The 22,880-nt window shown below is 39.4% G+C and overlaps 2 protein-coding genes across 6 annotated transcripts in view; both read left to right on the top strand.

Annotated features, from left to right (window-relative positions):
- Positions 1-15,611, top strand: part of anos1b (anosmin 1b) — a 56,392-nt gene extending 40,781 nt beyond the window's left edge. For all 4 annotated transcript variants that reach the window (XM_046049155.1, XM_046049157.1, XM_046049158.1 and 1 more), the window contains 10 exons: positions 1,467-1,596; positions 4,630-4,723; positions 5,229-5,472; positions 9,297-9,435; positions 10,694-10,930; positions 11,918-12,012; positions 12,902-13,064; positions 13,333-13,565; positions 14,159-14,302; positions 14,427-15,611. In XM_046049155.1, the coding sequence (XP_045905111.1) occupies positions 1,467-1,596; positions 4,630-4,723; positions 5,229-5,472; positions 9,297-9,435; positions 10,694-10,930; positions 11,918-12,012; positions 12,902-13,064; positions 13,333-13,565; positions 14,159-14,299 (1,476 nt within the window). In that variant the 3' untranslated portion in view covers positions 14,300-14,302; positions 14,427-15,611. The remainder of the gene's footprint in view (positions 1-1,466; positions 1,597-4,629; positions 4,724-5,228; positions 5,473-9,296; positions 9,436-10,693; positions 10,931-11,917; positions 12,013-12,901; positions 13,065-13,332; positions 13,566-14,158; positions 14,303-14,426) is intronic.
- Positions 15,612-16,324: 713 nt separating this feature from the next.
- LOC123971498 overlaps positions 16,325-22,880 on the top strand; it is a 13,741-nt gene continuing 7,185 nt past the window's right edge. Inside the window, exons 1-4 of one of the 2 annotated variants that reach the window (XM_046050369.1) lie at positions 16,325-16,481; positions 17,655-19,517; positions 20,390-20,495; positions 21,672-21,819. In XM_046050369.1, the coding sequence (XP_045906325.1) occupies positions 17,984-19,517; positions 20,390-20,495; positions 21,672-21,819 (1,788 nt within the window). In that variant the 5' untranslated portion in view covers positions 16,325-16,481; positions 17,655-17,983. Of the gene's footprint in view, positions 16,482-16,541; positions 16,676-17,654; positions 19,518-20,389; positions 20,496-21,671; positions 21,820-22,880 lie in introns of those variants that run through there. The other variant, XM_046050370.1, reaches the window with a different exon arrangement.

The raw sequence follows: 22,880 nt of genomic DNA, 5'->3' as shown, positions 1-22,880 counted from the left end.
TCTCTACATTACTGGGGGATATTAGTTGTGTGGATGTTGATGTATTGAAGTGGATAGCTACAAAAAAGCATGTAGCAACATGGCACATAGTGGATTCTGTCTAACTAGCAACTTTGAGTTTTTGAAACTATAAAAATTTCCTGTGCCTTTAACTGTGGAACAACACCACAACGTTTGTAACATATCTTTACCTCATAACTCTCAATTTGCTTCGAATGATGAAACTTCTCAGCTATGGAGATGGATGTTAGACTAGTTTCCACCTCATTCGTCTGCTGCCTTGCTGTCTAAACCTCTCCACCCCAGTCAGTCTCTCATTCTGCCAGGGTAAACCTTATTTCTGTGTGTCTGCGTGTGTGTGTGTGTGTGTGTGTGTGTGCGCGCACTGCACGTCCGTGTGTGTGCCTGTGTGAGGTTAGGTAAATAAGCAGAGCTTAAAAAGGAACCACAGGCAGCCACAGTGGTTCCACCGGCTGAATCTGAATGACTGAACGCTCATTATAGACTTAAATAGATGGCAGCTCGTGTCTGTTAGTCTGTGTGTGTGTGTGTGTGTGTGTGTGACTGTGTGTGTGTGATTGTGGATGAGTAGATTTTAAGCAGTGATTACATTTGCACTTTCAGGGAGACAAAACATGTGAATCTTTAGCAATTTTAACATTTTGGCAAATCATTTGATTTCACTATTGTCAGATAGAATTCCAAACAAACTGTTTATGTGACTTTCTAATTCATTAACTTGTGAAACGTATATCTAAAAGTACACATGGATTTCTGTCATGTTTTTGAAATAATTTGGATTTGTGAGATATGAATATTTGTGCCTAAAGTGGGCTGTTTCTATTTACAATACAGACAGTCATAATAACTGATTTCAGTATTAAAACATGTAGGAATTGGAATAATGAATAGTTTGACATTTTGGGAAATATGTGTATTTGCTGTCTTGCAGAGAATTAGACAAGAAGATTGATAACACTCTCATGTATGTTAGATATGTCGCTAACCTCATCAGCAGGGTCAAAAGCTAGGTTTTTATCACCTTAGGATTGATATTTTCTGTTTCTTATCCTCCAAGATATTATATATTCACCTTTGTAAGTTATATAGTAAAGTATCAGTTTGTTTTGCCCTATCTGGTTGAAAGTTTCGAGCCTGTCCACACCAGCATCACTGATGGGTATGGTAGGGTGTTGTCAGAAGTGTACGTTGTTACACCTGTAACCACACCCAACAGCGTTGTTAGTGTTGTGTCCTGGAGTACACCTGTACATCGCTGTGGTAAGGTGAGAAGTTAAACCCCTGGAGACAAGCAAGGGGTGTTCTATTCTGTTATGAACCAAATTTAATTTTATCTGTTAGATGAAGGTAAGTAATGAGACTATAAATGCTCAAAATCTTGCACAGAAAGTATTTTTCTGTCGTGCACCTAGTCATTGTAATATGTGATGTGTTTGTATTTTTAGACCCTTTCTGAAGATGTGGTTTTGTCAGATTTGAGACCTCAGCGCTGGTATCAGTTCAGAGTAGCAGCCATCAACAGCCACGGCAGCAGAGGCTTCACCACACCCAGCAAACACTACATCTCCAGTAAAGGTAATACAAACACGTGCTCTCATTTTCTTGTTGTTATGAGTGTCCTACAGAGGTCAATGATTCCTCCTGCATGTTTCCGTTACATATCTGTGAATTTTGATATTCTGTCATGAGAAACTGAGCAAAACACAGTTCCATTAGTGTAATTTTATGAGATATTTCACCTCTCTAAGGGAAAGTCAGCAACACAGGAATATTTCCTTTCCTGTCCTTCCCTGTTCTTTCTCTCTCTTTCACTCAGAGTTGATGGATAAGGTACATACAGCAGAAAAAATATCAGGCAGTCCATAAAACACAGACAGGAAACAGAAAATACACACAACTGTACGTGCACACATTCACATACTGTACACATACTAATTCAGTTGGTTTAGTGCCAGAGTGAAATCCCTGGTGATCAGTGAGACAGGGTGCAAGTGAGAGTAAGACAGTCACACACACACAAACTGTAGGAGGTCCTTGCTCTAATGCTTAGCAGACGTAGGTCATATTGGTGTTGTGCCAGGATTGGCTAGCGATATGAATTCCCTGCCAGGATTGGCTAGAGCATGTTTGTATGTGAATAATGACTTCAGGTTGGACCAAGCTTTGGAAAAAGGTTCTTTATCAGTTGAGCACTTATGAAAGATTATGAAGAGTTGTCTGAGATAGCATTTTCGATCGTGTTTAGAGAATATAGAACCTGTGCCATTGTGTACTAAAATTTATTTGGCAGCTACTGGTGGCCCATCAAGGTATTAAAGAAATAGTCGGAATTCTGCTTCTTTGGGCTACACATAAAACAAGTGCTTTGGTAAGCATTGCATGTTTTTTTATACATGTTTAGCAAACCACAACATAAGATAACGGAAATCAATTTCAACCTAGTGACACTGTACAAACCACAACATCTTTGAAACAACCATGAAAGAATTAGACTTTTATTGGACAATTAAAAGATGGGAAATGAGCCTTTTAGAGGAATTTACAGTATTACATGTGCTCTACCAGTATCACAAATGTGCTAGCAGTGTAGGACCCAAATGCAGACATCGGAGAACGAGCAGGTGCAGATCAAACATTTAATAACAAAGTCAAAATACATTAGGTTTATGGGATGATCAGGCAGGCACAGATCAAAACCACTGAAAGCACTCCAAATCAGGCAAACAAATCCAACAGGGAAAAGGCAAAATCCAAAAACAGGCAGGGTCCAAAAACACATCAATTTATTTTATTATAAGCTAAGCTAACCGGTTGCTGGCTGTAGCCTAATACACAACAGACATGAATGAGAGTGGTATTGACCTTTTCATCTTTCTACAAGAAAGCAGGTAAGCACATATCCCAAAATGCTGAATTAGTCCTTTAAGACATGGGGTGTGTGTGTGTGTGTGTGTGTGTACGCGCGCGCATGTTAAACCTTTCATATGTCTATTCAGTTTGAGGACCAGGGTTAAAGTTTAAAGACACACACAAATTATAAATACCAGCTGATCAGTGTCTTGTGTTTCCAGTTCATTGGTGTGATTAGTCAGGGACTAGAGGTCAGGGGTCACAAATCAGGAAGCTGGCAGATGTCAGGATGGTTGAAGTTCCTCCGCCTGTGACCTGATGCTAACCAGAGAGAGAATTTGAATGTGAAAAATTCCTTTTCCTGTTTATTCAGATATTAGGGTTGCACAGGACTTGCCAGCTGTAATTATGAGGGAATGTCTGGACCAGAAAACTCATCTTGATGTCTTCATCTCATGAAACAATGGATTGAGCACACATAATGAAAAAGACATCAGAGAAGAACATTTGTTTTGGTTCTGATCTGACAATTACTGCTGGCACTGAGAGACACCATGCTTATTGCAAAGAAAATGCATACAAACTGGCCAGGTCTTGCAGCCCTAATATGCTGCCCTAACTTTTATCTCTGCATCTGTGTCAGCCAAGCACAGCCTGGGGCCCGTGGGAGTCCTGCCATGGGGGGATGTATTTCTAATCAGATACATTTTGTAGTTTTAATCAAATGCAGGAGTGGGGTTTGAGGTTCTAATAAGATACAGAGCCAGTGTTGAAAGTGCAGCGACCTCAGGATTTAATCTTGAGGACAAACAGTGACTACTGGTGGTCGCCTTTAGTCTGTGCTGTGTGTCCGATTCTCTTTTCAAAATAATTGTAACTCAATTATTTGCTCGACCCCTCAGCCTGTTTTTATTTTCCATTTAACTCTTTTAACCCTGATTGTACACTGTACTGTAACTTTTACTGTCCTGTTTTACCCTGTTTTAATGTGTATTTTTTTCAATTTCCCTATGTTGCTTTTAAACTTTTTTATATTTCTCTGTTGCTTTTATGTTTTATGTAAAGCACTTTGAATTACCTTGCTGTTGAAATGTGCTATACAAATAAACTGGCCTTGCCTTGCTGTGGTAGCTCCTCCAGTATCGCTCACCTTTGATGCTGTAAATCTAATTGGCTTTGTAGACTTGTAGATGCAGACCAAGCAGAAATTAGCCTTTTCCGAAAGGGCTTTTTTTATTTTGTTCCGCTGCAGCACATTAAACATCAAGCTATTGGACAATTCAGTCAAGCTGGGGAATGGCTTCTGCTTTGTGGGAATCAGGATCTTAGCCCCATAAATAAATTTTCATGTAGTTTTAATGCTTCCTTACCACTGGGGCAATATAACAACAACAGATCTGTTTGCTGTCCTCTCCTTTTTACAGATTCATTTGATTTATTGACTCCAATGTCTTCTGACTGTCCACCTGCCAAAATACCCATGAAAGAAGCTCTGAGTTAATGAAAAACTTACCTTCAATTATTACGCTCACAGCAAGAAGCTTAACAAGAGGCTGTTTTTTTCCCTGACTTTATTGTCTTGGGTTATGCCTCTCTGTTACATCCAAGCTGTCCTGTCTTTTGGTGGTGGTTGTCAGAGAAGACGACATGCAGGCACTGCTCAGGGCGGAAAACGTTCCTAATACCTTTTTTATTTTGAAGATAATTTCTGCCAATACTCTCTTGACAGCATTTTTCTCTGACCATCTCTCTCTGCAGACCCCTCACCTCCAGAACCTCCAATAAATGTCAGAGTGAGCAACCAGACACTATACTGGACTGATTCACAACCAGGGACCCAGTTCACAGAAAGGTATCTCAATAGATGAAAGCTGAATAAATAGATCAATTCCTTTGCTATTTTCCTTGGCGAGTTAATTTTATGCATCCTTTTAGGACTGCAAGCTGCCCATGTTGTCAAGTGGATAGTCAATGCCTGTTTAATGCAAATTAGAATTCATCCTTGTTCAATAATATATTGCAGCATCTTTTCAATTTGTGTGTTGTAATGCTAAACAAAATCATATAAATTCAGATTATGTCTTGAATCAGCACCAATATTCCAATAAAAAATTTAATAGCAGAGGTGAGAAATTCAATTTTAGCTTCTGTTCAACCTGATGATAAAATATCTGAAGCTGTAAATGAAAACCCAACATTAAAAGCAGTTGACAAACAAGTGCTGCATTTATTTGTCACTCAGTGCAACTTGTTCAACATTTACTTCTAAAGTTGACTTAAGGAAGTATATTTCTTTCTACTTTATTACCATAAATGTGTTTACATCCATGTTGTAATTTGTTGCTTTCTCTGCTTAGGTCAAGGGGAAGTGGGGTCACAGTGGCAGTCTTATTAAGCTGGGACCCCCCCAGAGAGGGAGACCTGCCAGTCCACAACTACAGAGTCACCTGGATGTCTCGGCATACACACACAGTGCACAAACACACACACACGCTGCATGCACACACACGTACAGTGCACAATAACATGCACACACGTCCTACACTCTCACGCACACCAGAACAGGGCAAAAAGGAGAGCAACAGCAGAGTGACTCAGGGGGTAAGGAAACATTTTTATAAATGTAATTAATAAAGTTATTAACTCCATTTGAACTCACACAATCATCCAAATGCTACCCTCAGTATGAAATGATGGGTCATTTTAGAGAGGGATTCAACAAGTATTTTCTTTAGTGAATGTAGTTTCAAAATATGTATTATAATCCCACTTTCAGTATTTCTGTTTCTGTTAAAGGGTAACTTGACTAACTAACACAATCCCTGCGGGCAATTGCGCACTGTCAGAACACATCCACTAAAGTTGTTTTTGCCACTGACAGGCTCAGATTGTTATTATAAGTGTCTGACAACATTATAGAAAGGGTCCATACAGAGATAGACCTCTTGTAAAGAGTAAAATCCTTTTTGTTTAACCAGAAACAGCCGCTATATTGCTCTGTTCAAAGCCACCAGACTCTCTTGACAAAAACAGTTATTTTACCTGGAGTTGCCTCAGTAATTTAGTTGTCAAAAATGCCAATGTTACTCTTTACATTTTTGCAAATCATTGACTATATGATATGCATAATATTACATTCATATCTAGATTGTAATGTGGTAATGTGGATATTGTCTAAATGGCGTACACACTTACATAATCACATATTTATACTTCTATACCTCTGAGGACCCACAACCTGCTTACCCTACCTGTAAACCAAATTGTAACATTAAAGGAACAGATTAACATTGTGGGAAATATGCTTTTGTGCTCAGAGTTAGATGAGAAAACTGATACCACTCTCATGTCTGTATTATGAATATAAAGCTACATCCATGGTGATGGCGCAACGGATAAAGCTCTAAAGCTTAGTAATTAACATGTTATATGTAATTTCTAAATCTTTACCAAAACTTTCCAGGGGAATATAGGGACTATTTCTTGGCCAAAAGCAGTGACTTTTTGGTGTTTCCCCTGGTTTCCTGGCAACCTCACAGTGTCAACAAGACTTTAGGCCAAGAAAGAGATCTTCTGATTATATTCTTGGCAAGAAAAGAATTTAGCAAAATGTTGAGCTAACTAATCTTTAACCATAAAACTGAGTATTAACCCAAAAGCAGCCCTTTGACGTGAATACCGGGGCAAAATTTCTCAACTTCTGAAAAAAGAAAAACCCACCTCAGTTTGTAGGTTGAAATACACACAAACACCACACACAGAAGATCTGTTACTGCACCTGAGAGATTTTACTAGGTCTGTAAATACATGCACCAGACACACATGTGCATACATTCCTTGTTGTATCCTGGTTGTGATTATTGCAGTGATTTTATAGGCCTCTGCAGTGCTCTAACCGGACAGGTTCTATAAACGGCTACTGTATGCACGTGGTGTTGCAGACTGGATGAACTAATTTAACATGATCATAGTAACTTTTATGTTGTGTATGAATGTACAACATTACAAGTCAAACTCCTTTATATCCATTCTTAATATTAGACATTACATTATTATTAAAGCATGTTGTGCTGGACCACCTGTGGCTAGTAAAAAATCCTAAAAACATTTGGTCAAAAAATTGCTTTTCTGCATAATTGTTGAATGTGCATACTTAAAACTTTTTTTGATTAAAGTTTTTAAAGATTATTCAGGTTTTTGAGATGTGGTTTTATGATATTGCATGCTGATATAGTTAGCTTTTTTTAGATCTAGTTTTGACATACTCACTATGAAATCGCTGTTTGGCACGATTTCCCATTACTTTTACAAACATTTTTTGCATATGTTCCTTGTGGATCTAAAAATGCAATATTGTCCTCAGACAGATATGCCGTTATCTTTGTGGGACATAACTTTGTTAGAGTGCCATGACAACATGCAGGCATATACAGCGGTGAAATAACAGGACAACTTAGCCATGTGGATTGACTGACAATGCAGAGAAGTGGCATTCCTGACTTTGGATAACGTGTTTAACTCAAGTCAAAGCATCTGGGAATGTACTGACAACATGCTAGTCACTACAGCACGAGGGGCATTAGTGAGTGAGCATATCAGTTTTCATAGAAGTAAAGCATAAGATCTGTGCAAAGGTAGTTATATGACTGATGTTTAGATTATTATCCATTACTGTAGCAAGCCACCACAACATGTACATGTGATAACAAGCATTAGATTAAGAGAATGATGGGATGGGAAGTTACTTTAAAGTAATGAAGCAACCCATTGCTGTCTTGTTGTTGCTCAATTTAAAGGGTAACTTCTAACTTCTTAAGAAATACATGTTTCTTGCTGTACTCTTGAAATTATATTTAATGCAGCAATAACAGTCAATAACAGAGGGCGGATTTTGCTATTATGATTATAGGTGTGATGATGATGTAATAAGTCCAGTCAGCAGCACCAAAATACCCATAATCACAGTAAACAACACAGATATTACAGCTTTGACGCAACAGTTATGAATGCCTGTGTAGTGACTGAACATTTTTTCTTCACATTAGTGAAAAGACCTCTTTGCACAGGATCCTTCAGATTTAGACCTCTTTTATACAGTAAATGCTTTAGACCCACTTGAATGTTTGACTCTGATGTGAACATTAGAGGCACAAGAATTAAAAACATAAACATCAGAGTTTCTTCATTTTAATGCAAGTGCTGTCATATGGACCTAGCTATCCTAAGTAGTGATGGTGATCCCAGACTGAGCCTGGTGGAGCCATTTATCTGTAGTCTGGTCCTCTGTTCTGCTTGGTTGGGAGGCATGGAATTTAAATGAGGCCCCCTAACTAGTGTTTCCTACTTCCAGCTGTATCTAGATACACACACACACACACACACACACACACACACACACACACACACACACACACACACACACACACACACACACACACACACACACAGACAGCAGCATCACAACAGGTAGGGTGGAACCAGAATAAAGTATATATATTTTATTGCTCTCCATTAGCACATAATAATAATCTCCCTAGATGTGCATCAAAATATATCCTGTCACTCTGGAGTGTATGTGGGACCAGAGGTATTTAGTATCAAACCTGAAGTAAAAGAGGAAATTGGAGAAGCTATTCAAACACAGGAAAACCTCTGCTGAATCAGTGCTTTTAAATATACATCAGCTTCTTACATATCATATCCACTGACATTATGCACCAAAACAGAAATCCAGGCTTCTCTTGATGGCTATGTTTCACACACACTGATACACACACACACACACACACACTCGTACACTCGTACAGCTGTAAAGGCCATATGTTTTGTCTATCTTGAGCGTAATGGAAATACGTCAACCCCATTTTGTCTGTAGGTCACCAAGAAACTGCTTTTAACTTGCTTTTCTCTCATTCTGCCTTAAGTGTACACACATACAGAACCTCACTCACTCACTCACACTCTCTCTCTCTCTCTCTCTCACACACACTCACACACACACACACACACACACACACAGACTTGTTATCATCCGAGCATCTCTTTGTTGTGACTAGCTAAAATCTATGCAGACGGTCAGACCTGATTTACTAAGAGCCTGTTAATTAGCTGTCAGTCAAACACACAGTGGGCTAATGCAGAACAGGTCTGGACTGTCAGTCACAAAGCAGGACACTCACAAATCACTCAGGATGATGATGAGGAGGCTTACAATGATAGTAAGGATGATGAAGATGGTGATGTTAGCAGTAACTGTGCTACAGTTGTGATCCTGAGTTGGTGATTATGTTGGACGTGTGAATTTATGGACTTTTATTCACAAGTGGTTTTCATAGTGAAAGTGAATTAAAACAGACTGAGAAGTAGCCAAGAACCAAGACTAAAAAACTTCTCTTTCCATGTTCTCATTCTTTAACGTATTATAGGCACAATGTGAGCTGTGGCTGCAGGGTCTACTGCCTGCTACATACTACTTCGTGTCTGTCCAGACGGTGGCCTACTGGAGTCAGAAGAGACTGAAAAGTCCCAGAGCCCAAATTGTCTTCACCACATTAACTCATACAGGTAACAAAAAAGCACCTTCTTCCTAGGATTGGGTGGTAAAACCTCAAATGTGTATATGGCTGTAGTTTGCTCCACTTTCTCACAACAGCTGCAGTTCACCTTAAGGAGTAATTATTTTTGGAAAATTAAAAAATTGCAGGCTAATATTACATACCATGAATCAAGTGTTTCACCATTGCATCTCACAACAGTTTGGATAAGCATCATGTTGATGAGAGATACAAAAATACAGCCATGTCACCTAGTAATATATAACTTTTATGAAGGTACGAAAACTCCAGTAGGTTTTATTTAGCTTTGTCTTGTAGGGATAAACAGTAAGGGGTTATAAATAAAGCTGGGGGTTGCTTAGTAGACTGAGGTTTATTGCACAAGTAGTGTAAACTATAGCTGTACTGTTTGTGTTGCTGTGATTTAGCAATACACAGCCTCCTAAGGACTCCCGTAGCAACCCTACTCCAAATAGAGACTTACTCAAGTACACATTTTTTAACATTTCATTAACTCTTCATGTCATTACAGTAGTAAATACTGTGTGTACAGTCCCCCACACCCATTTGTTAACAGAGCCATACATTATTGAGTCAGTGAGTTTAGTCAGTAAGGAGTTAGTTCAGATCTGCTGCATTTGCTGACTGTCAGCAAATATTGTCTCCTTGCAGCTGCACTGTTTAAACACATACATACAGTGTAAAGTGGTGATGTTAATTGTCGTCCAAGCAACAGAGGTATTTATAGGTGACCTGTTGGTCCGCCCAGGATAATAGCCAGCTGTAGCTCAATTATCAAACCACATACCAGCAAGTTTATATGGAACATGTTGCCATTTATAATTTAGCAGTATTAATATTTGATACAGTCCATATTTTGGTCTGCTTTCTCTCAATTCTAATGAGGGTCAGTTAAGCCAGATAAAGTCAATTAGTGCTTCTGAGTGAATGAATTAACGGGAAAGCTAGCTACCAGCTGCACTCTCGTCATCTGTTTATAATATTCCTGGAACAATATAATACATTTATTAATTCCATGTGCTGTTTAACAGGTTTCATAAATCCAGTCATTCATATAAAGTGTTTTGTTATTATAGTATATAGGTAATTGTATATTTAAAAACTACATAAAACACAATAAATATCACTCCTGCATCCAAATTTTAAATTTTTTATTTGTATTGTTTTCATTCCAAAGAAAGGCCTTCAAATCAGCCAAACCCAAAAACTGTAACATTAATTTTTTCTCCTCCTGTCCTCCACCAAAGGCGAAGACTTCTCCAATGAGCTCCCCTCTTCCTTGTCTTCATCATCTCTTCCCTCCTCTCCTTCCCTCTCATCCTCTTCCCCTTCTTCCTCTGACCTCTCCCTCTCCTCCGGTCTGCCTCACCATGAATCCCCTCTTAACCCTGTCCCCCCTGGCAACTTGCGCCTGGAGGTCGCTGCCCCTCATTACCACGATGACCAGCTGCAGGTCAAGGTGTTCTGGAAGTGGCCTCACCACGGTGAGTTGATTATAAAACATACCTTAAGAAGAAAAGAAAAGAAAGAAAGGAAAGACTGTGCACAACAAAAACAGATGTAAAGTATGTGTTAAAGTAAGAGTGATTCTTTGAGCACATATGTAAGGGATAACACCCAACAAGTTGTACATTATGTACGTAATCATGGAACATACAAACTTGAAGGGTGTTACCCCACTGACAAAATGACAACAAAATGTAATCAAATTAGTTTACACATACAATTAATTCTGATCACGCTTTTCTATTTTATATATCAAATAGTTCCTGAGCCTCATAAACCTTTGTTTGTGTAGCTTGCAACAACCAGCTATAAGAATGGGGTTAACAATACTTAATTATTTCATATAAAATACACAATCCTGCTTGTGATGCTTGAGATGCAGATTTGCTTAAAGTAATAATCTTCAGAGAGAAATCTACGCTAAAACTATTTCTACATAAATGATTATTGATTATTTATAAAGAAATGATGGTCTTTTTTCCTAGAAAATGTCAGCTTTTAAACAGATTTTGGTTTTGTAATGACTTACTCTCTAAGCTCCTAAACCTTTGACACCACACACATAATATTAATCCAAGTTTAAACTAGATGGAGATGTATATACTGTTACTTTATGCACATTACATAGAAAAATAAGACACAAACTTGCTTGGCTGGACATGAAGTAAGCAGGTATGCAGCCACATGAACAGTGAGACACATACTGTAGGCAGAATGAAGATAAATGACACATTCCCTTAATTCCTTATTCTGATTTTTTTCTCATCTGAGAGAAGAGAAATGTAAAATGTAAAGAAAAGTAAAAAGTTTATCACTGTGTATCATGGCATATATGTCTTAGGTTTCAAAGTAGTAGTGTAGTAGTGTTAGGTTCTGTGAAAGTATTATGGGAGACACAGATAAAGACAAACACATGTCCACATATTTAGTGTTTGTCTGTCTCTCTTTTGTTTTTTTCTTTACAGGCAAACAGCGACACCCTGGTCCATACATTTTGCGGTGGCATCCACATACTTGCAGTACTAATGTTACAAGCACTGAGAAAACAACAACTGTGCTGGTATAACTACCCTGGCTGCGTTTTATGTGTCTCTGTGTTCATGAAATTATGTTATCATCTCTTGTTTCTATGTGAGCATTGTTGCTGTGTGTATGTGCATATCAGTGATCAGATTTCATCACAGTAACTCAGATCAGTCTGGAATGCTCTGTCCGTGTGTTTCTTTGTGTCTGCCATCATCTTGCTCTGTCTCTGACTAACATCACTTTTACCAAACGCTGTCAAATCCTTGGCTGAAATATCCAAGTAGGATAGTTTGGCTGAAAGTAATCTATGAGAAAAGTGAGTTGCAGGATCATCTCACCAATGACTACTGACCATGTGTCATTAGACTTAAAATAGGCACAGAACATCTACTTTAAATCCACAATTGTCCACACATTCTTCTTAAAATGCAGCTATTTTAAATCCAAATCATAAAGTGAAGCTGCAATAGAGAGAGGTACTTTAAAAGATAATCTTGTATTGATTGTATACCGTATCTTTACCCACTGTTGTCCTATAGGTAACCTTGCATCTAAAATGATCACAGACCCAGTGGGTTGATAAATATCAAAGTTCTGTGTGCAATTTGCTGAGCTCACACAGTATGATTTCATTTCATTGAAGTTCAGCCTTTTATAAACAGCTATGCCATTTCTCACCATTTGAAACTGCCAACCTGCAAAGCTGCCAACTGCTTCTCCAAACTGTGGTGTTTATTTTAACATGCAACTAACAAGCTTCTTATATTAGAGAGGTTTCCAAACAAAAATAGAGGTAATATGTATATTTTAAGGAACTTTGTAATACATCACTTTTAACAAACCAGCTGTGTACAATTTACACTATAATGTCTCTTTAAGCACTCTTTTTTATCCCTAAATTGACCTTATTTTTCACTCTCCAGGGCACCCATCACACCATTACTGGCCTGCTGTTTGCCTGTAAGTACAGAGTCGCTGTGGTAATGAAGGCTGACCCGGGTTCAGAGGCTGTTGCGTGGGTTACGACCCCAACTTGCTCCTCCATCAGGGTCAGAGGAGGCAAAGCTTTGCCCTGTAACACTGAGGGTAAGAGTAACTAAAGGCACAATCTCACACACACAAATGCGTTGATCTTCATTGAACCAGGAACCCCTAAACACTTACTTTAAAAAAATTGGTCTGAAAACTTTTGTTTTCTTTTGGGAACAACACATTTATATATGCACACAGTTAGTAAATGCACCCAAAATAATTCCCATTATGATCAAATCACATAATTGTTCAGGAGATTTTAGCACCAAGTGTTCAGTCTTTCATAAGTGAAGAAATTTTTTTTGTCCTTTGTTTGTGTCAGAGCGCCTCCTGTCAGGCAGAAAGGTGATACTGCGTCCAGAGCGACTGACAGCAGACTTTCAGCAAGTCAATGGCACCTTGCTTACTACTCTTCGCTGGAGGATGTCTCAGCATGCACTGGATCCAGCAGCTGTAGAGGGGTTCCAGTTCACCTGGACGCTGCAATCAGGGGTTACCATGGCTTCAGAAGGGCAGGAAGACACACTTGTCTCCCAGACGCAGACAATCGCACCGGTGAGACATGAAGAGAGTGACAGCATTGCACTGTGCTAGCAGTAGAAGGGAAATGCCTTAGAAATATGAGTGTGTGTGTGTGTGTGTGTGTTTCTTTTTTATCAGTAAGGATGATGAGTCAGTATTTTTATATCAAGTTCCTTTTTCTTTCCTTAATATATATTAAGAGGCATTGTCAACATTCAAATAATCAAAAAAGCTTCAGAAGATAAAAAGTTAATAAAGGCTGTGAAGTAGTTCAAAAAGAAAAGAAACATCTTGGCACAGCATTTACTTCCTGTTTGAGTGAAATTTGCTTAAAAGTTCAGTGCCTAGCTCTTGTAGAAGATTATTAAGCCTATTTTTAAAATAAAGTTTACAATTGTCACCCACTTTTTAAGAGTTCCGTAGCCATAAACAAGCTTGGGAAGACAGATAGTTTAAGAGGCAGACTCATACATGGTTGGTTTTGTTGACAATAAGAAAAAATATAGTATATATCACAAGCCTTATTGTTTTACCTCTCAACAGATTATTTCTGCTCAAGTAAAACATTTGTTTAAGACGAATAGTGTGTGTGTGTCTGCGAATTTACCCTGCTTCACCCTCCACAGTACCAGCGGTCGGTGTCAGTTCATGGTCTTCAGGCAGACAGTGTTTACCAGCTGCAGCTCCAGGTGCTAACAGCAGGGGGCAAAAACGGCGCCGCAGTCTCCAAGACCATACATACTCCAGCTATCAATGGCACACTTTGATCGGTAATAGTGGTTTTTCAGTAACACAAATAGCATATATTTTTCGTCATGTTTTGAGAATATATTTCTATGAAAGGATAATACTTTTCATCTTTTTCCACTTAATCCTACCAATTATCTGTTCCAGGCCAAAACCCCACAGCTTTCACCGTCCACTGCACAATGGTCATGTTAATCAACATCCACTTCTCCACTGTCTTCCACAGTGCGACATGGCGTCATTGCAGTTAAAGTGCAGAAAAAAATTATAAAACTGTAAAATAAAGAAAGTTCCTCTGTGTAAAGTAGATCATCACTCTCTTTTATATTTCCTACTCTGATTGTGTTGTTAATCTTTCACTTTAATCACTTTTCAAACATCAGGAAGGTTGTGAGCTTGCTCTAATGGAAAAAGCATTAATCATTCAATTAATCAAATATTAATCAAACAGCTGATCCAAAGGTTAGGACTTAGTTCAAAATTGTCTTGTAAAAACTGTCAAAAAAAAACCCCAACAACGGACAACAACAAATAAACTGTATCAGTCTAAGAAGCACTAAGTCCTTGCTGTTAGTCTTGACAGCATATCCTTACCCCCCCCCCCGCCCCCCTCTATTTTTTTTATTAAAACTGCAGTATTTTCCAAATAATTACTTGTGGCATTAGTGCATTGCGAGACATGTATGTGAAAAGTAAGACTCCTTGCAGTGCTGCATATGTTTGGTGTTTAAATGGGACTTAAAAGGTCATTTCTGATTACCTGACATCACTGGGATCAAGTGACACTTGTAAAGAGACTTTATTATACCTGTTGTTTTTGATCATGCAAGTAGAGAATACTATAGCACTGACCTTTTGTACAAATACAAATGTAGAGCAACAGACTGTGTGTCATGCATTGTGTATTTCAATGCATAATCTGCTGCATTGTCTTTGTGGTCTGAGTTGGTGTACTGAAGCTTTTAAGTAAGCTCAAACATATAATTTGTTCTCTTGTTTAAAAAAGCTAATTTTTCACTCTAAGCTGTCTGAAGTTACTTGTTTAATACATTTTATGCGATGTTAATTTGCATTATGGTACACCTAATTACACAGTTAATATCTATAACTGTGGTAGATGTCTTTGTCTTACATAAGTCAAGACATGACTTTGAAAAGGTAGGAAACTACTGGTGTCAAGCAACCAATCATTGTTGTTAATCATGTTAATATTCTCTCCATGTAACCTTTTTTTGACATTTTACTGTTTATAATTGTGTACTTTCCATTACTTTTTGACTGTTTGTTATATTTATTATTTGCCTGTTTTTGTAATTAAAGATTAACAAGACACAGTGTGTGTAGTGTCACTGATCTAGTGGTTGGAAATGATAACAAGGATAATAGACTACCATCATAATACAAGTTTGTATTATATTTTGCATTATATTTAGATTAGGCTATATAAATTAGAATTCCCATTGCTTTCATTCTCTATATCCATTATTTACCTTTATTTGCGTGACTACATCGATTCATTTACATGCCATGCCAATAAAAGCACACAGAAAATTGTAAAATTGAAACTGATTGAAAGTGTACTGCTGTAGATTTTCTTGTGGTCTCTTGTGAAATCCAAATTTTAGAAACATTTCTGCGATATTGTGTGGCAAGATGATAAACCTGGTAATCCCGTATCCGGACGTAACCTGAAAGCCAGACGCGTTATTTGTATTTTTTATTTACATGATCCATGCACTACTGCAACTGGGGGCTCTCCGCAGCGCCACGCTACTTTATACTGTGCATTCTTCCCAGAGGTGTGTCAAGCACGCCAGAGACTCTTTAGAATGTCCTTCAGAACTCTTCAAAGTAAAAGCTTTCAATAAACTCAACATAAAGCATTGCTGCAATAAAAATTCTCGCGCTTTTATTTTGCAGCCACAATCACTTAAGTGTTTGTGTGAGTAACTGTATCTGTCATGACTGATGACCGCTATCAGTTTATTTATATTTTATTTTTCTGCTATCAAAGCAATCTGGCTGCGGAACCGGTTCTGGCCCGCGGGCCGCCCATTGCCGACCACAGCTCTATGCTCTCACTTGATGGACACCGGACGAGCTCGACCCGACGTCGTGACGCAATCAAGAAGCGACGACAGCTTGGAGTGTTGTTTCTTCAAATCGTGGTTAGATGAAAGTGTTTGTTAATTCATAGACAAGGTATCGTATAATGTTGTTTCTTTTCTTTTTTCGCCATGGTTTTGGCTTGTACCGCATATTACTTTAAATACTGATGTGCAGCTTCTTTTTGGTCTTTATACGCCTCCAACTTCCTACTGAAAATGGAGGATATGTGCAGTCGCTGCTTTGTGTTTTCGCCTGTGTTTTGGCTGGAGCTAGCTCACTTAGCTAAGGTTAGCTTCAGGGGAATAACTAAGCTATGCAAAACTTTGTGAATGTGATACCTGACTTAGTTAAATTATCTGAATGTACGTTAAATTGTTAAATGATGTGTGATGCATGCGCCAGTAACGTTAGCCCTGTGCCAAGTGTTAGATCACCTTAGCTAACAGTTTTTATTTAACTTCGTAACTTAATTGACTGTGGGGATTCTAGCAGACAGTGTCAAAAATGATAATGACCGAAAACTGCTAACGATTCGTTTATCTGCATACACTGAATATTTGCAGCTCAATAAATGTTAAATGTCGCTGCTATGTTGCTAACGTCAGCTAACCGTGTTTTCTTTCTAAACGAAACAACACCTCTATGAAAACGGGACATTAACGTAACTTTAAAAGGAGAGGTAGCACAAAATGTCCGTTAAGTACTTGTCATTGTGTAGAAACGTGATATATTTGTGCAAAAAGTGAGTTAGTTGCAAGCTAAAACAAACTGATCGCAATGTGCGCTGCACAGTGATCCACCTGTTAATTGACGATATCATGACTGTAGTTGCTACTTCTGTCCTTCGACTGGCCAAGTCTCATACGGTCAATGACTATCATCTCCAGCAGAATGAGGATTTGATTAAACTGACATTTCATTTTAAATAATATACATTATCTTAATTTAAACATGCCTGTCCTTACAGTAGATAAGTGGACTAGTGACAGTGTCATCAACCGTTGAAATCTCACCTGCAAATAGAAGATACTATTCAGACCTATAGTCCTAATAATAATCTGAAAATATAAACTTGTTTTGAACTTGCTAACAGGGCTTGGTCTCATGTGTTTTCCTTGCATTATTGATGTGAAAGTGTTTGTGTTTACCCCTGGGTGAGTTCTGAGTAATGCCTTGCACATTTAAACTGCAGTGATTTAATTATATAGCTAATATTTGTTTCATTGGGTCCTATTCTCTGTCCCTGTTTCCTCCTCTATTTCCCAGTTGCTCTAATTAGGTGACCATGGTGGTGTTTCTCTTGCACATGGAGTCTACCCCTCACTGAGGAACACTCAGTCCCTGCCATGTTCTAGTGTGTTGTCATGTCAATACCCTCTATGTTGGGAAAGGCTTGAGAACGACTTTTTTCCCCTGCACAGCAAAAGAACATTACAGAAGCATACAGGTCCAGATTCTGGAGGGAAGTGGCCAGAAAAAAAACAAGATAAGAACAAACCACAACACCTGAAATTCAGAGGACCAAAGGGGAGGAGAGGACGGGGGTGCGGACAGTGGGTGTTGGGGATGGGGTTGAAGAGCCAAAGGAGGACGTCATGGTTCACAGCGGCTCTGCATCCCCAATGAAAACAACACCATCAGCATCACCTCATTTAACTGTTCGCACTACAGCACCTCCTTTGCAAACAGCTCCTCTAGTGACCCCTCCTGGAGATACTACAGATCAGGACCTAACCCAGACCCCTGCCAAACTCCTCACCACAGACCTTACCTCCAACTCTGACTTGACCCAGCCCTCTACTCCGACTCCTGCTGATGCCGAGCCACCTGTTGTAACCCCAGCAAAAGCACTTGCCTCTAACTCAAGCCCAGTATCAGCCTGGTCCTCTACACAGACACCAACCCCTGCTCAGGGCCCACTCAATGGCCGTACGTCAGGCAGGAAGAGAACTCCCAAGGCCTGTGACTGCTGTGGCCCCAGCAGTACGGGACATAATGTCAGAATCTCGGGCAGAGGGAGGGGGAGGGCGAGAGGGAGAAGGGCCAGTAGTGACCTCTGGGACACCTCAAAAAGGAAGGTGGGTGACCAGCTGATACATATCAAGAGTTTTGATTTGAACAAGGAAAAGGTAGAGGAAGCAGAGAATGAAGATGACAGATATGAGAAGGTGCAGACGACTGTAGTAGTGACTGATACTCAGCCACGAACCACTGTTGCCCTCCCTGCCACAGTCTCACTGCAGCATGGACCAATGAGGAACTATGTTGCTCCAGACAAAGGTGATACACAAAAAAAGGAAGACATGTTGATAGAGGGGTCAGGAGTTGCTGGTGCAGGAGGGAAAGGAGGTGGTGATAGCAAGGATGTGGAGATGAGATTGTCGGGAATGGCAGGCAGGGGGTCACCAGTAGTTAGAGGTAGATGGAGAGGAGGGAGGGGAATTGTGAGAGTTACGTCTGCATCAAAAATGGAAGCTGAAGATGGAATAAAGAGGGGCGGTTTAGGGGGTGGTGTCATTAGACTTAAAACATATGCATCACCTCGATTAGTGTTTGTGCAGAGGCAGGGGCAAAACAAAAATGCAGAGATGGACCATGGAGAGCAGACTGACCCCAGCTCAATTAAATCATTTGGAAATGGAGACACTGTAAACCTGTCCGACACCGAACCTGAAGAGGAGGTGAGGGAGAACAACATGATCATGAGTGGAATGGAAAATGGACTGTTGTCTGTCTCACAGCAGTCAGGTCTTGCTTTAAGGTCAGAATCTCCCCAGGACCTGGACTCTGAGATGCAGGTGGACCAAACTCCTGACAGAATGGACTCAGTGTCTGCACCGGTAACTCTGTCCAACGGAGACATTGCCACACCAACAAATGACAACCACTGCTCCACACTTATGGAGGTGGAAACTTCTTATCCAGCTACAGTAGCTCCTCCATCCCATGGCCCTATTACAGTATCCAGCTCACAGTACCTCTCGGCATTAAGAGACCACAGGCTGTACTGTCAGCCTGGAACCTGGGAGAAGAAGGAGATGGAAGAAGTGTGGGGCAAAGATGGAGAAGAGATGGATGGAAAGAGGCAGGATAAAGAAAGCCTGGAGCAGCTCACTGATATGGTCCACGGTAAGATGTGTGCTTAAGCACTTTTTCTGTCATATGATGTTCATAAAACATTCATAAAGCATGTCACCTTAACACACACAGAGACTTGATTTTGTGTGTATGCATAATTAACAACTTTTATGGGATTTGTTCTTATTTCCAAAATAAGAACCGAATTTCCTGGGTAAGACCGACATTTATGTGTAATTGAGATTTACACAGTTTACACAGACGATATACCAAATTCTTTTCATTATTTGTCATGGTCATGAAATTATGAATGAAACACCACTGATGTAGGGAAAATGCTTAATTGGTAGAAGAAGTATTTTCAACATTTACCTTATGTTTTCCAAACATCAATTTAATCATCTCATCTAGCATAATGCAAAAAATAGTCCAGAAAACCAGTAGATATTTTAGCTTTTAGGACAGACATCTAATTCAAGATCAACCTTGATTCTCACATGGGGAAGAACATATCGATCAGGAATCAGAAATGGGGATTGTTTTTAATGTTTCTTTTTTACAATTTCAAGTGACAACATTAATAAATGATGCGCATTGATGCACACATATTTCTGTCATCTTAGAGTAAGGTTTTGTGTTGTTGTTCTGGGACAGAATCTTGTTGGCATCCTTAACATTTTCAGGTAAAGCAAAAACCTATTTCAGTGACAAAGTAAAGGATGTGCAAATATGAGCAGTGTGTATATAACTTAAATCCACACAACTGTAACACTGCTTGTATTTTTTAGCCCACAGGCCTGAATGTGATAAAACTACAGTTCTATGATTTTCAGCAATGGATTCAGAATCAGTATTGTGAATTTAGGTTTTTAACATCAGACATATATTAAATGATTCAGTGAAAATTGCTTCCTCTCTTTCAGAGTTTCTGGAGAGCTTCTACCTAAAGTACGGCGGTTTCATTCCTCTCAGTGAGTCTGATGTTCTCGAATACCTGAAGAAGAAAGGCAACTCTGACATCAGCAACAGGTTAGCTTGCGCACACACAAACACACACAATCTGCTCGAATCCACCTGTTTCAGTATTAATCTGGAATTTACCAATATGTGGAAAGATTAGATCTCTACCACACAGAGTATCAGTTGCCTGAATGCTAACTCACTTATCTCATGTTGTTCACACCTGTTCTGAACTCAAGGTTTATCAGTATGTTTCAGCACTAAGGCCGTATTCACACCAAACCAGGCATTGCTTCGATTACCACAGGCTTGTACGTAACTGCTGTGAAATAATCAAAAAATAATGTTTGATTTCTCTTATTCTCGATACCAATGCTACCTCGATCAACCAGCGCTGCTCGCTGTCTCACTATCTTGCTCTCAAACAAATCGACACAAACCAAAGGAGGCTTCTTGGTATTGCTATTTTGTTGCAAGCCAGACGCATGAGTTAAAGCTGGGTACACAAAATAAATAAATAAACCAAATGAGCACACAGCTGAGTATCATCGTTTGGGCCATGATTTCAGCCTAGATAGAACCCAGCGATATCTCAGGCTGACTGTGGAGCAGTTTGACCTGGTCCGATTGCTAGCTTATGTGAGTGGCCACTGAAGTGTGACGTCGGGTTACGTTTCTCCAGAAGTTGGTTCTGTTTGAACCTTTCGCCACAGGATCCTGCATTTTTTTTCCCGGCACCCCTGTGGTAAGGTTAACATAGAAGCCAATGTACAGATTTTTTCCAACATGAACAATGAACTATAGAATATATTAAAAACAGGTTGCTGAGGATTTTTGCAGTTACGATCGACTTGACGTGTGTTTTATTTTTATTAACAGTAGATATAAAATCTGTCTAGGTTAAATCAGTATTGTGTTACATCATTCATCAATAGAAAATAGAAACATGGATTATTTCTTGATAACATGTATGTGTATCATATATCAAATAAAAGCAAGTTGCCAGATTACTCGAAGGTATTCAGAAGGATCTGTTTGGAAGCAGAGGTGCCTAAATTAACATCAGGAGGTTAATTTCTGTGACGACTTTTATCCTTTCTTAATTTGGAATGTTTTTTTTACTATTTGAGCTTGTGGGATCACTTTCCCTATTGTTCTTTTAAATGTCTGAAGATTTTGATAAATACTTCTGATGATTTGTATAAAATTTCTACTGCGTTTCTCCTCTTGGTGTTTTTGTTTTAGGGAACTGGACATCAAAGGGGAGGTGACTCGGTACAGGGCGGGGCTGGCCTCTGCTCCTATTGCAGGCTTCATGGTGACATATAACAAACACACCCTGGGCCTAGAGGACCTAGGCACCCTGGAGGAACAGAACTGGCTTAATGACCAGGTAAAGAAGGATGAATGCTTATACAGCGACAGAAAAGCATTCTTGCCACTGTCACACTTAAGCCTGAGATGTTTTGTGCACTGCCAGTTGACCTCAGTGACCTCATGGTTGCTTTATCCTTATTGTAATGTTTTAATTTTTTATTTTGTTTTTTATTTTATTTTGAACATTATGTATTTTATTATTCACTGTGTTATTTCATTTCATCTTTCTCTCTGTGTCTCTATGAAGCACTTTGTACTGTGTTTTGATAAGTCCTGTATAAATAAACTTTATTATTGTTATCCAATGAAGGTTAAAATCAAGGGCAACTGGACTTGGTTGAAGATACTGGAAGACGTTTCGTCCCTTATCCAAAGGACTTCTTCAGTTCTGACTGACTGGCAGGGAAACTCAGCTATTAACCTCTGTGGGGTAGTTGGCCCGGGTCATCGATACCGCTGGTTCCTTAGTGTTCCTTGTTGCTGTGACGACAGTCGTTACAGTCGTTAAGTCTACCTGTGGCCAAGACTGAACAACCCTCGTTGGTATCTTCACCTGAGGCCAATAGGTTACGTTTGTTGAGTTTCCTGGGAAGTGATGAAGGGACAGCATTATAAGTGGTGGCGTAGACCCCCTCCCCTGTTCAATGACGGCTTCTCAACCCTGGTGTAGATGGCTTCCTTGACACCTCTTTCAAACCATCCATCTTCTCTGTCTAAAATGTGCACCTGGTGGTCCTCAAACGAGTGTCCTCTGTCCTTCAGATGTAAGTAGACTGCAGAGTCTTGACCTGAGGAGTTGGCCCTTCTGTGTTGAGCCATGCGTTTGTGTAGTGGTTGTTTAGTCTCCCCAATATACAGGTCTGTGCATTCCTCACTGCATTGGACCGCATACACTAGATTGCTTTTCTTGTGTTTGGGTGTGCGGTCTTTGGGGTGTACCAGCATCTGTCTTAGTGTGTTCTTGGGTTTAAAAAACACAGGGATGTTATGTTTGTTGAAAATCCTCCTGAGTTTCTCTGATACTCCAGACACGTATGGAATCACAATGTTGTTGCGTTTGACCTTCTTTTCCTCCTC

This window comes from Micropterus dolomieu, linkage group LG05 (assembly GCF_021292245.1).
Source record: "Micropterus dolomieu isolate WLL.071019.BEF.003 ecotype Adirondacks linkage group LG05, ASM2129224v1, whole genome shotgun sequence".
Taxonomy (NCBI): Eukaryota; Metazoa; Chordata; class Actinopteri; order Centrarchiformes; family Centrarchidae; genus Micropterus; species Micropterus dolomieu.
This window is presented reverse-complemented; position numbering and strand designations above follow the sequence as displayed.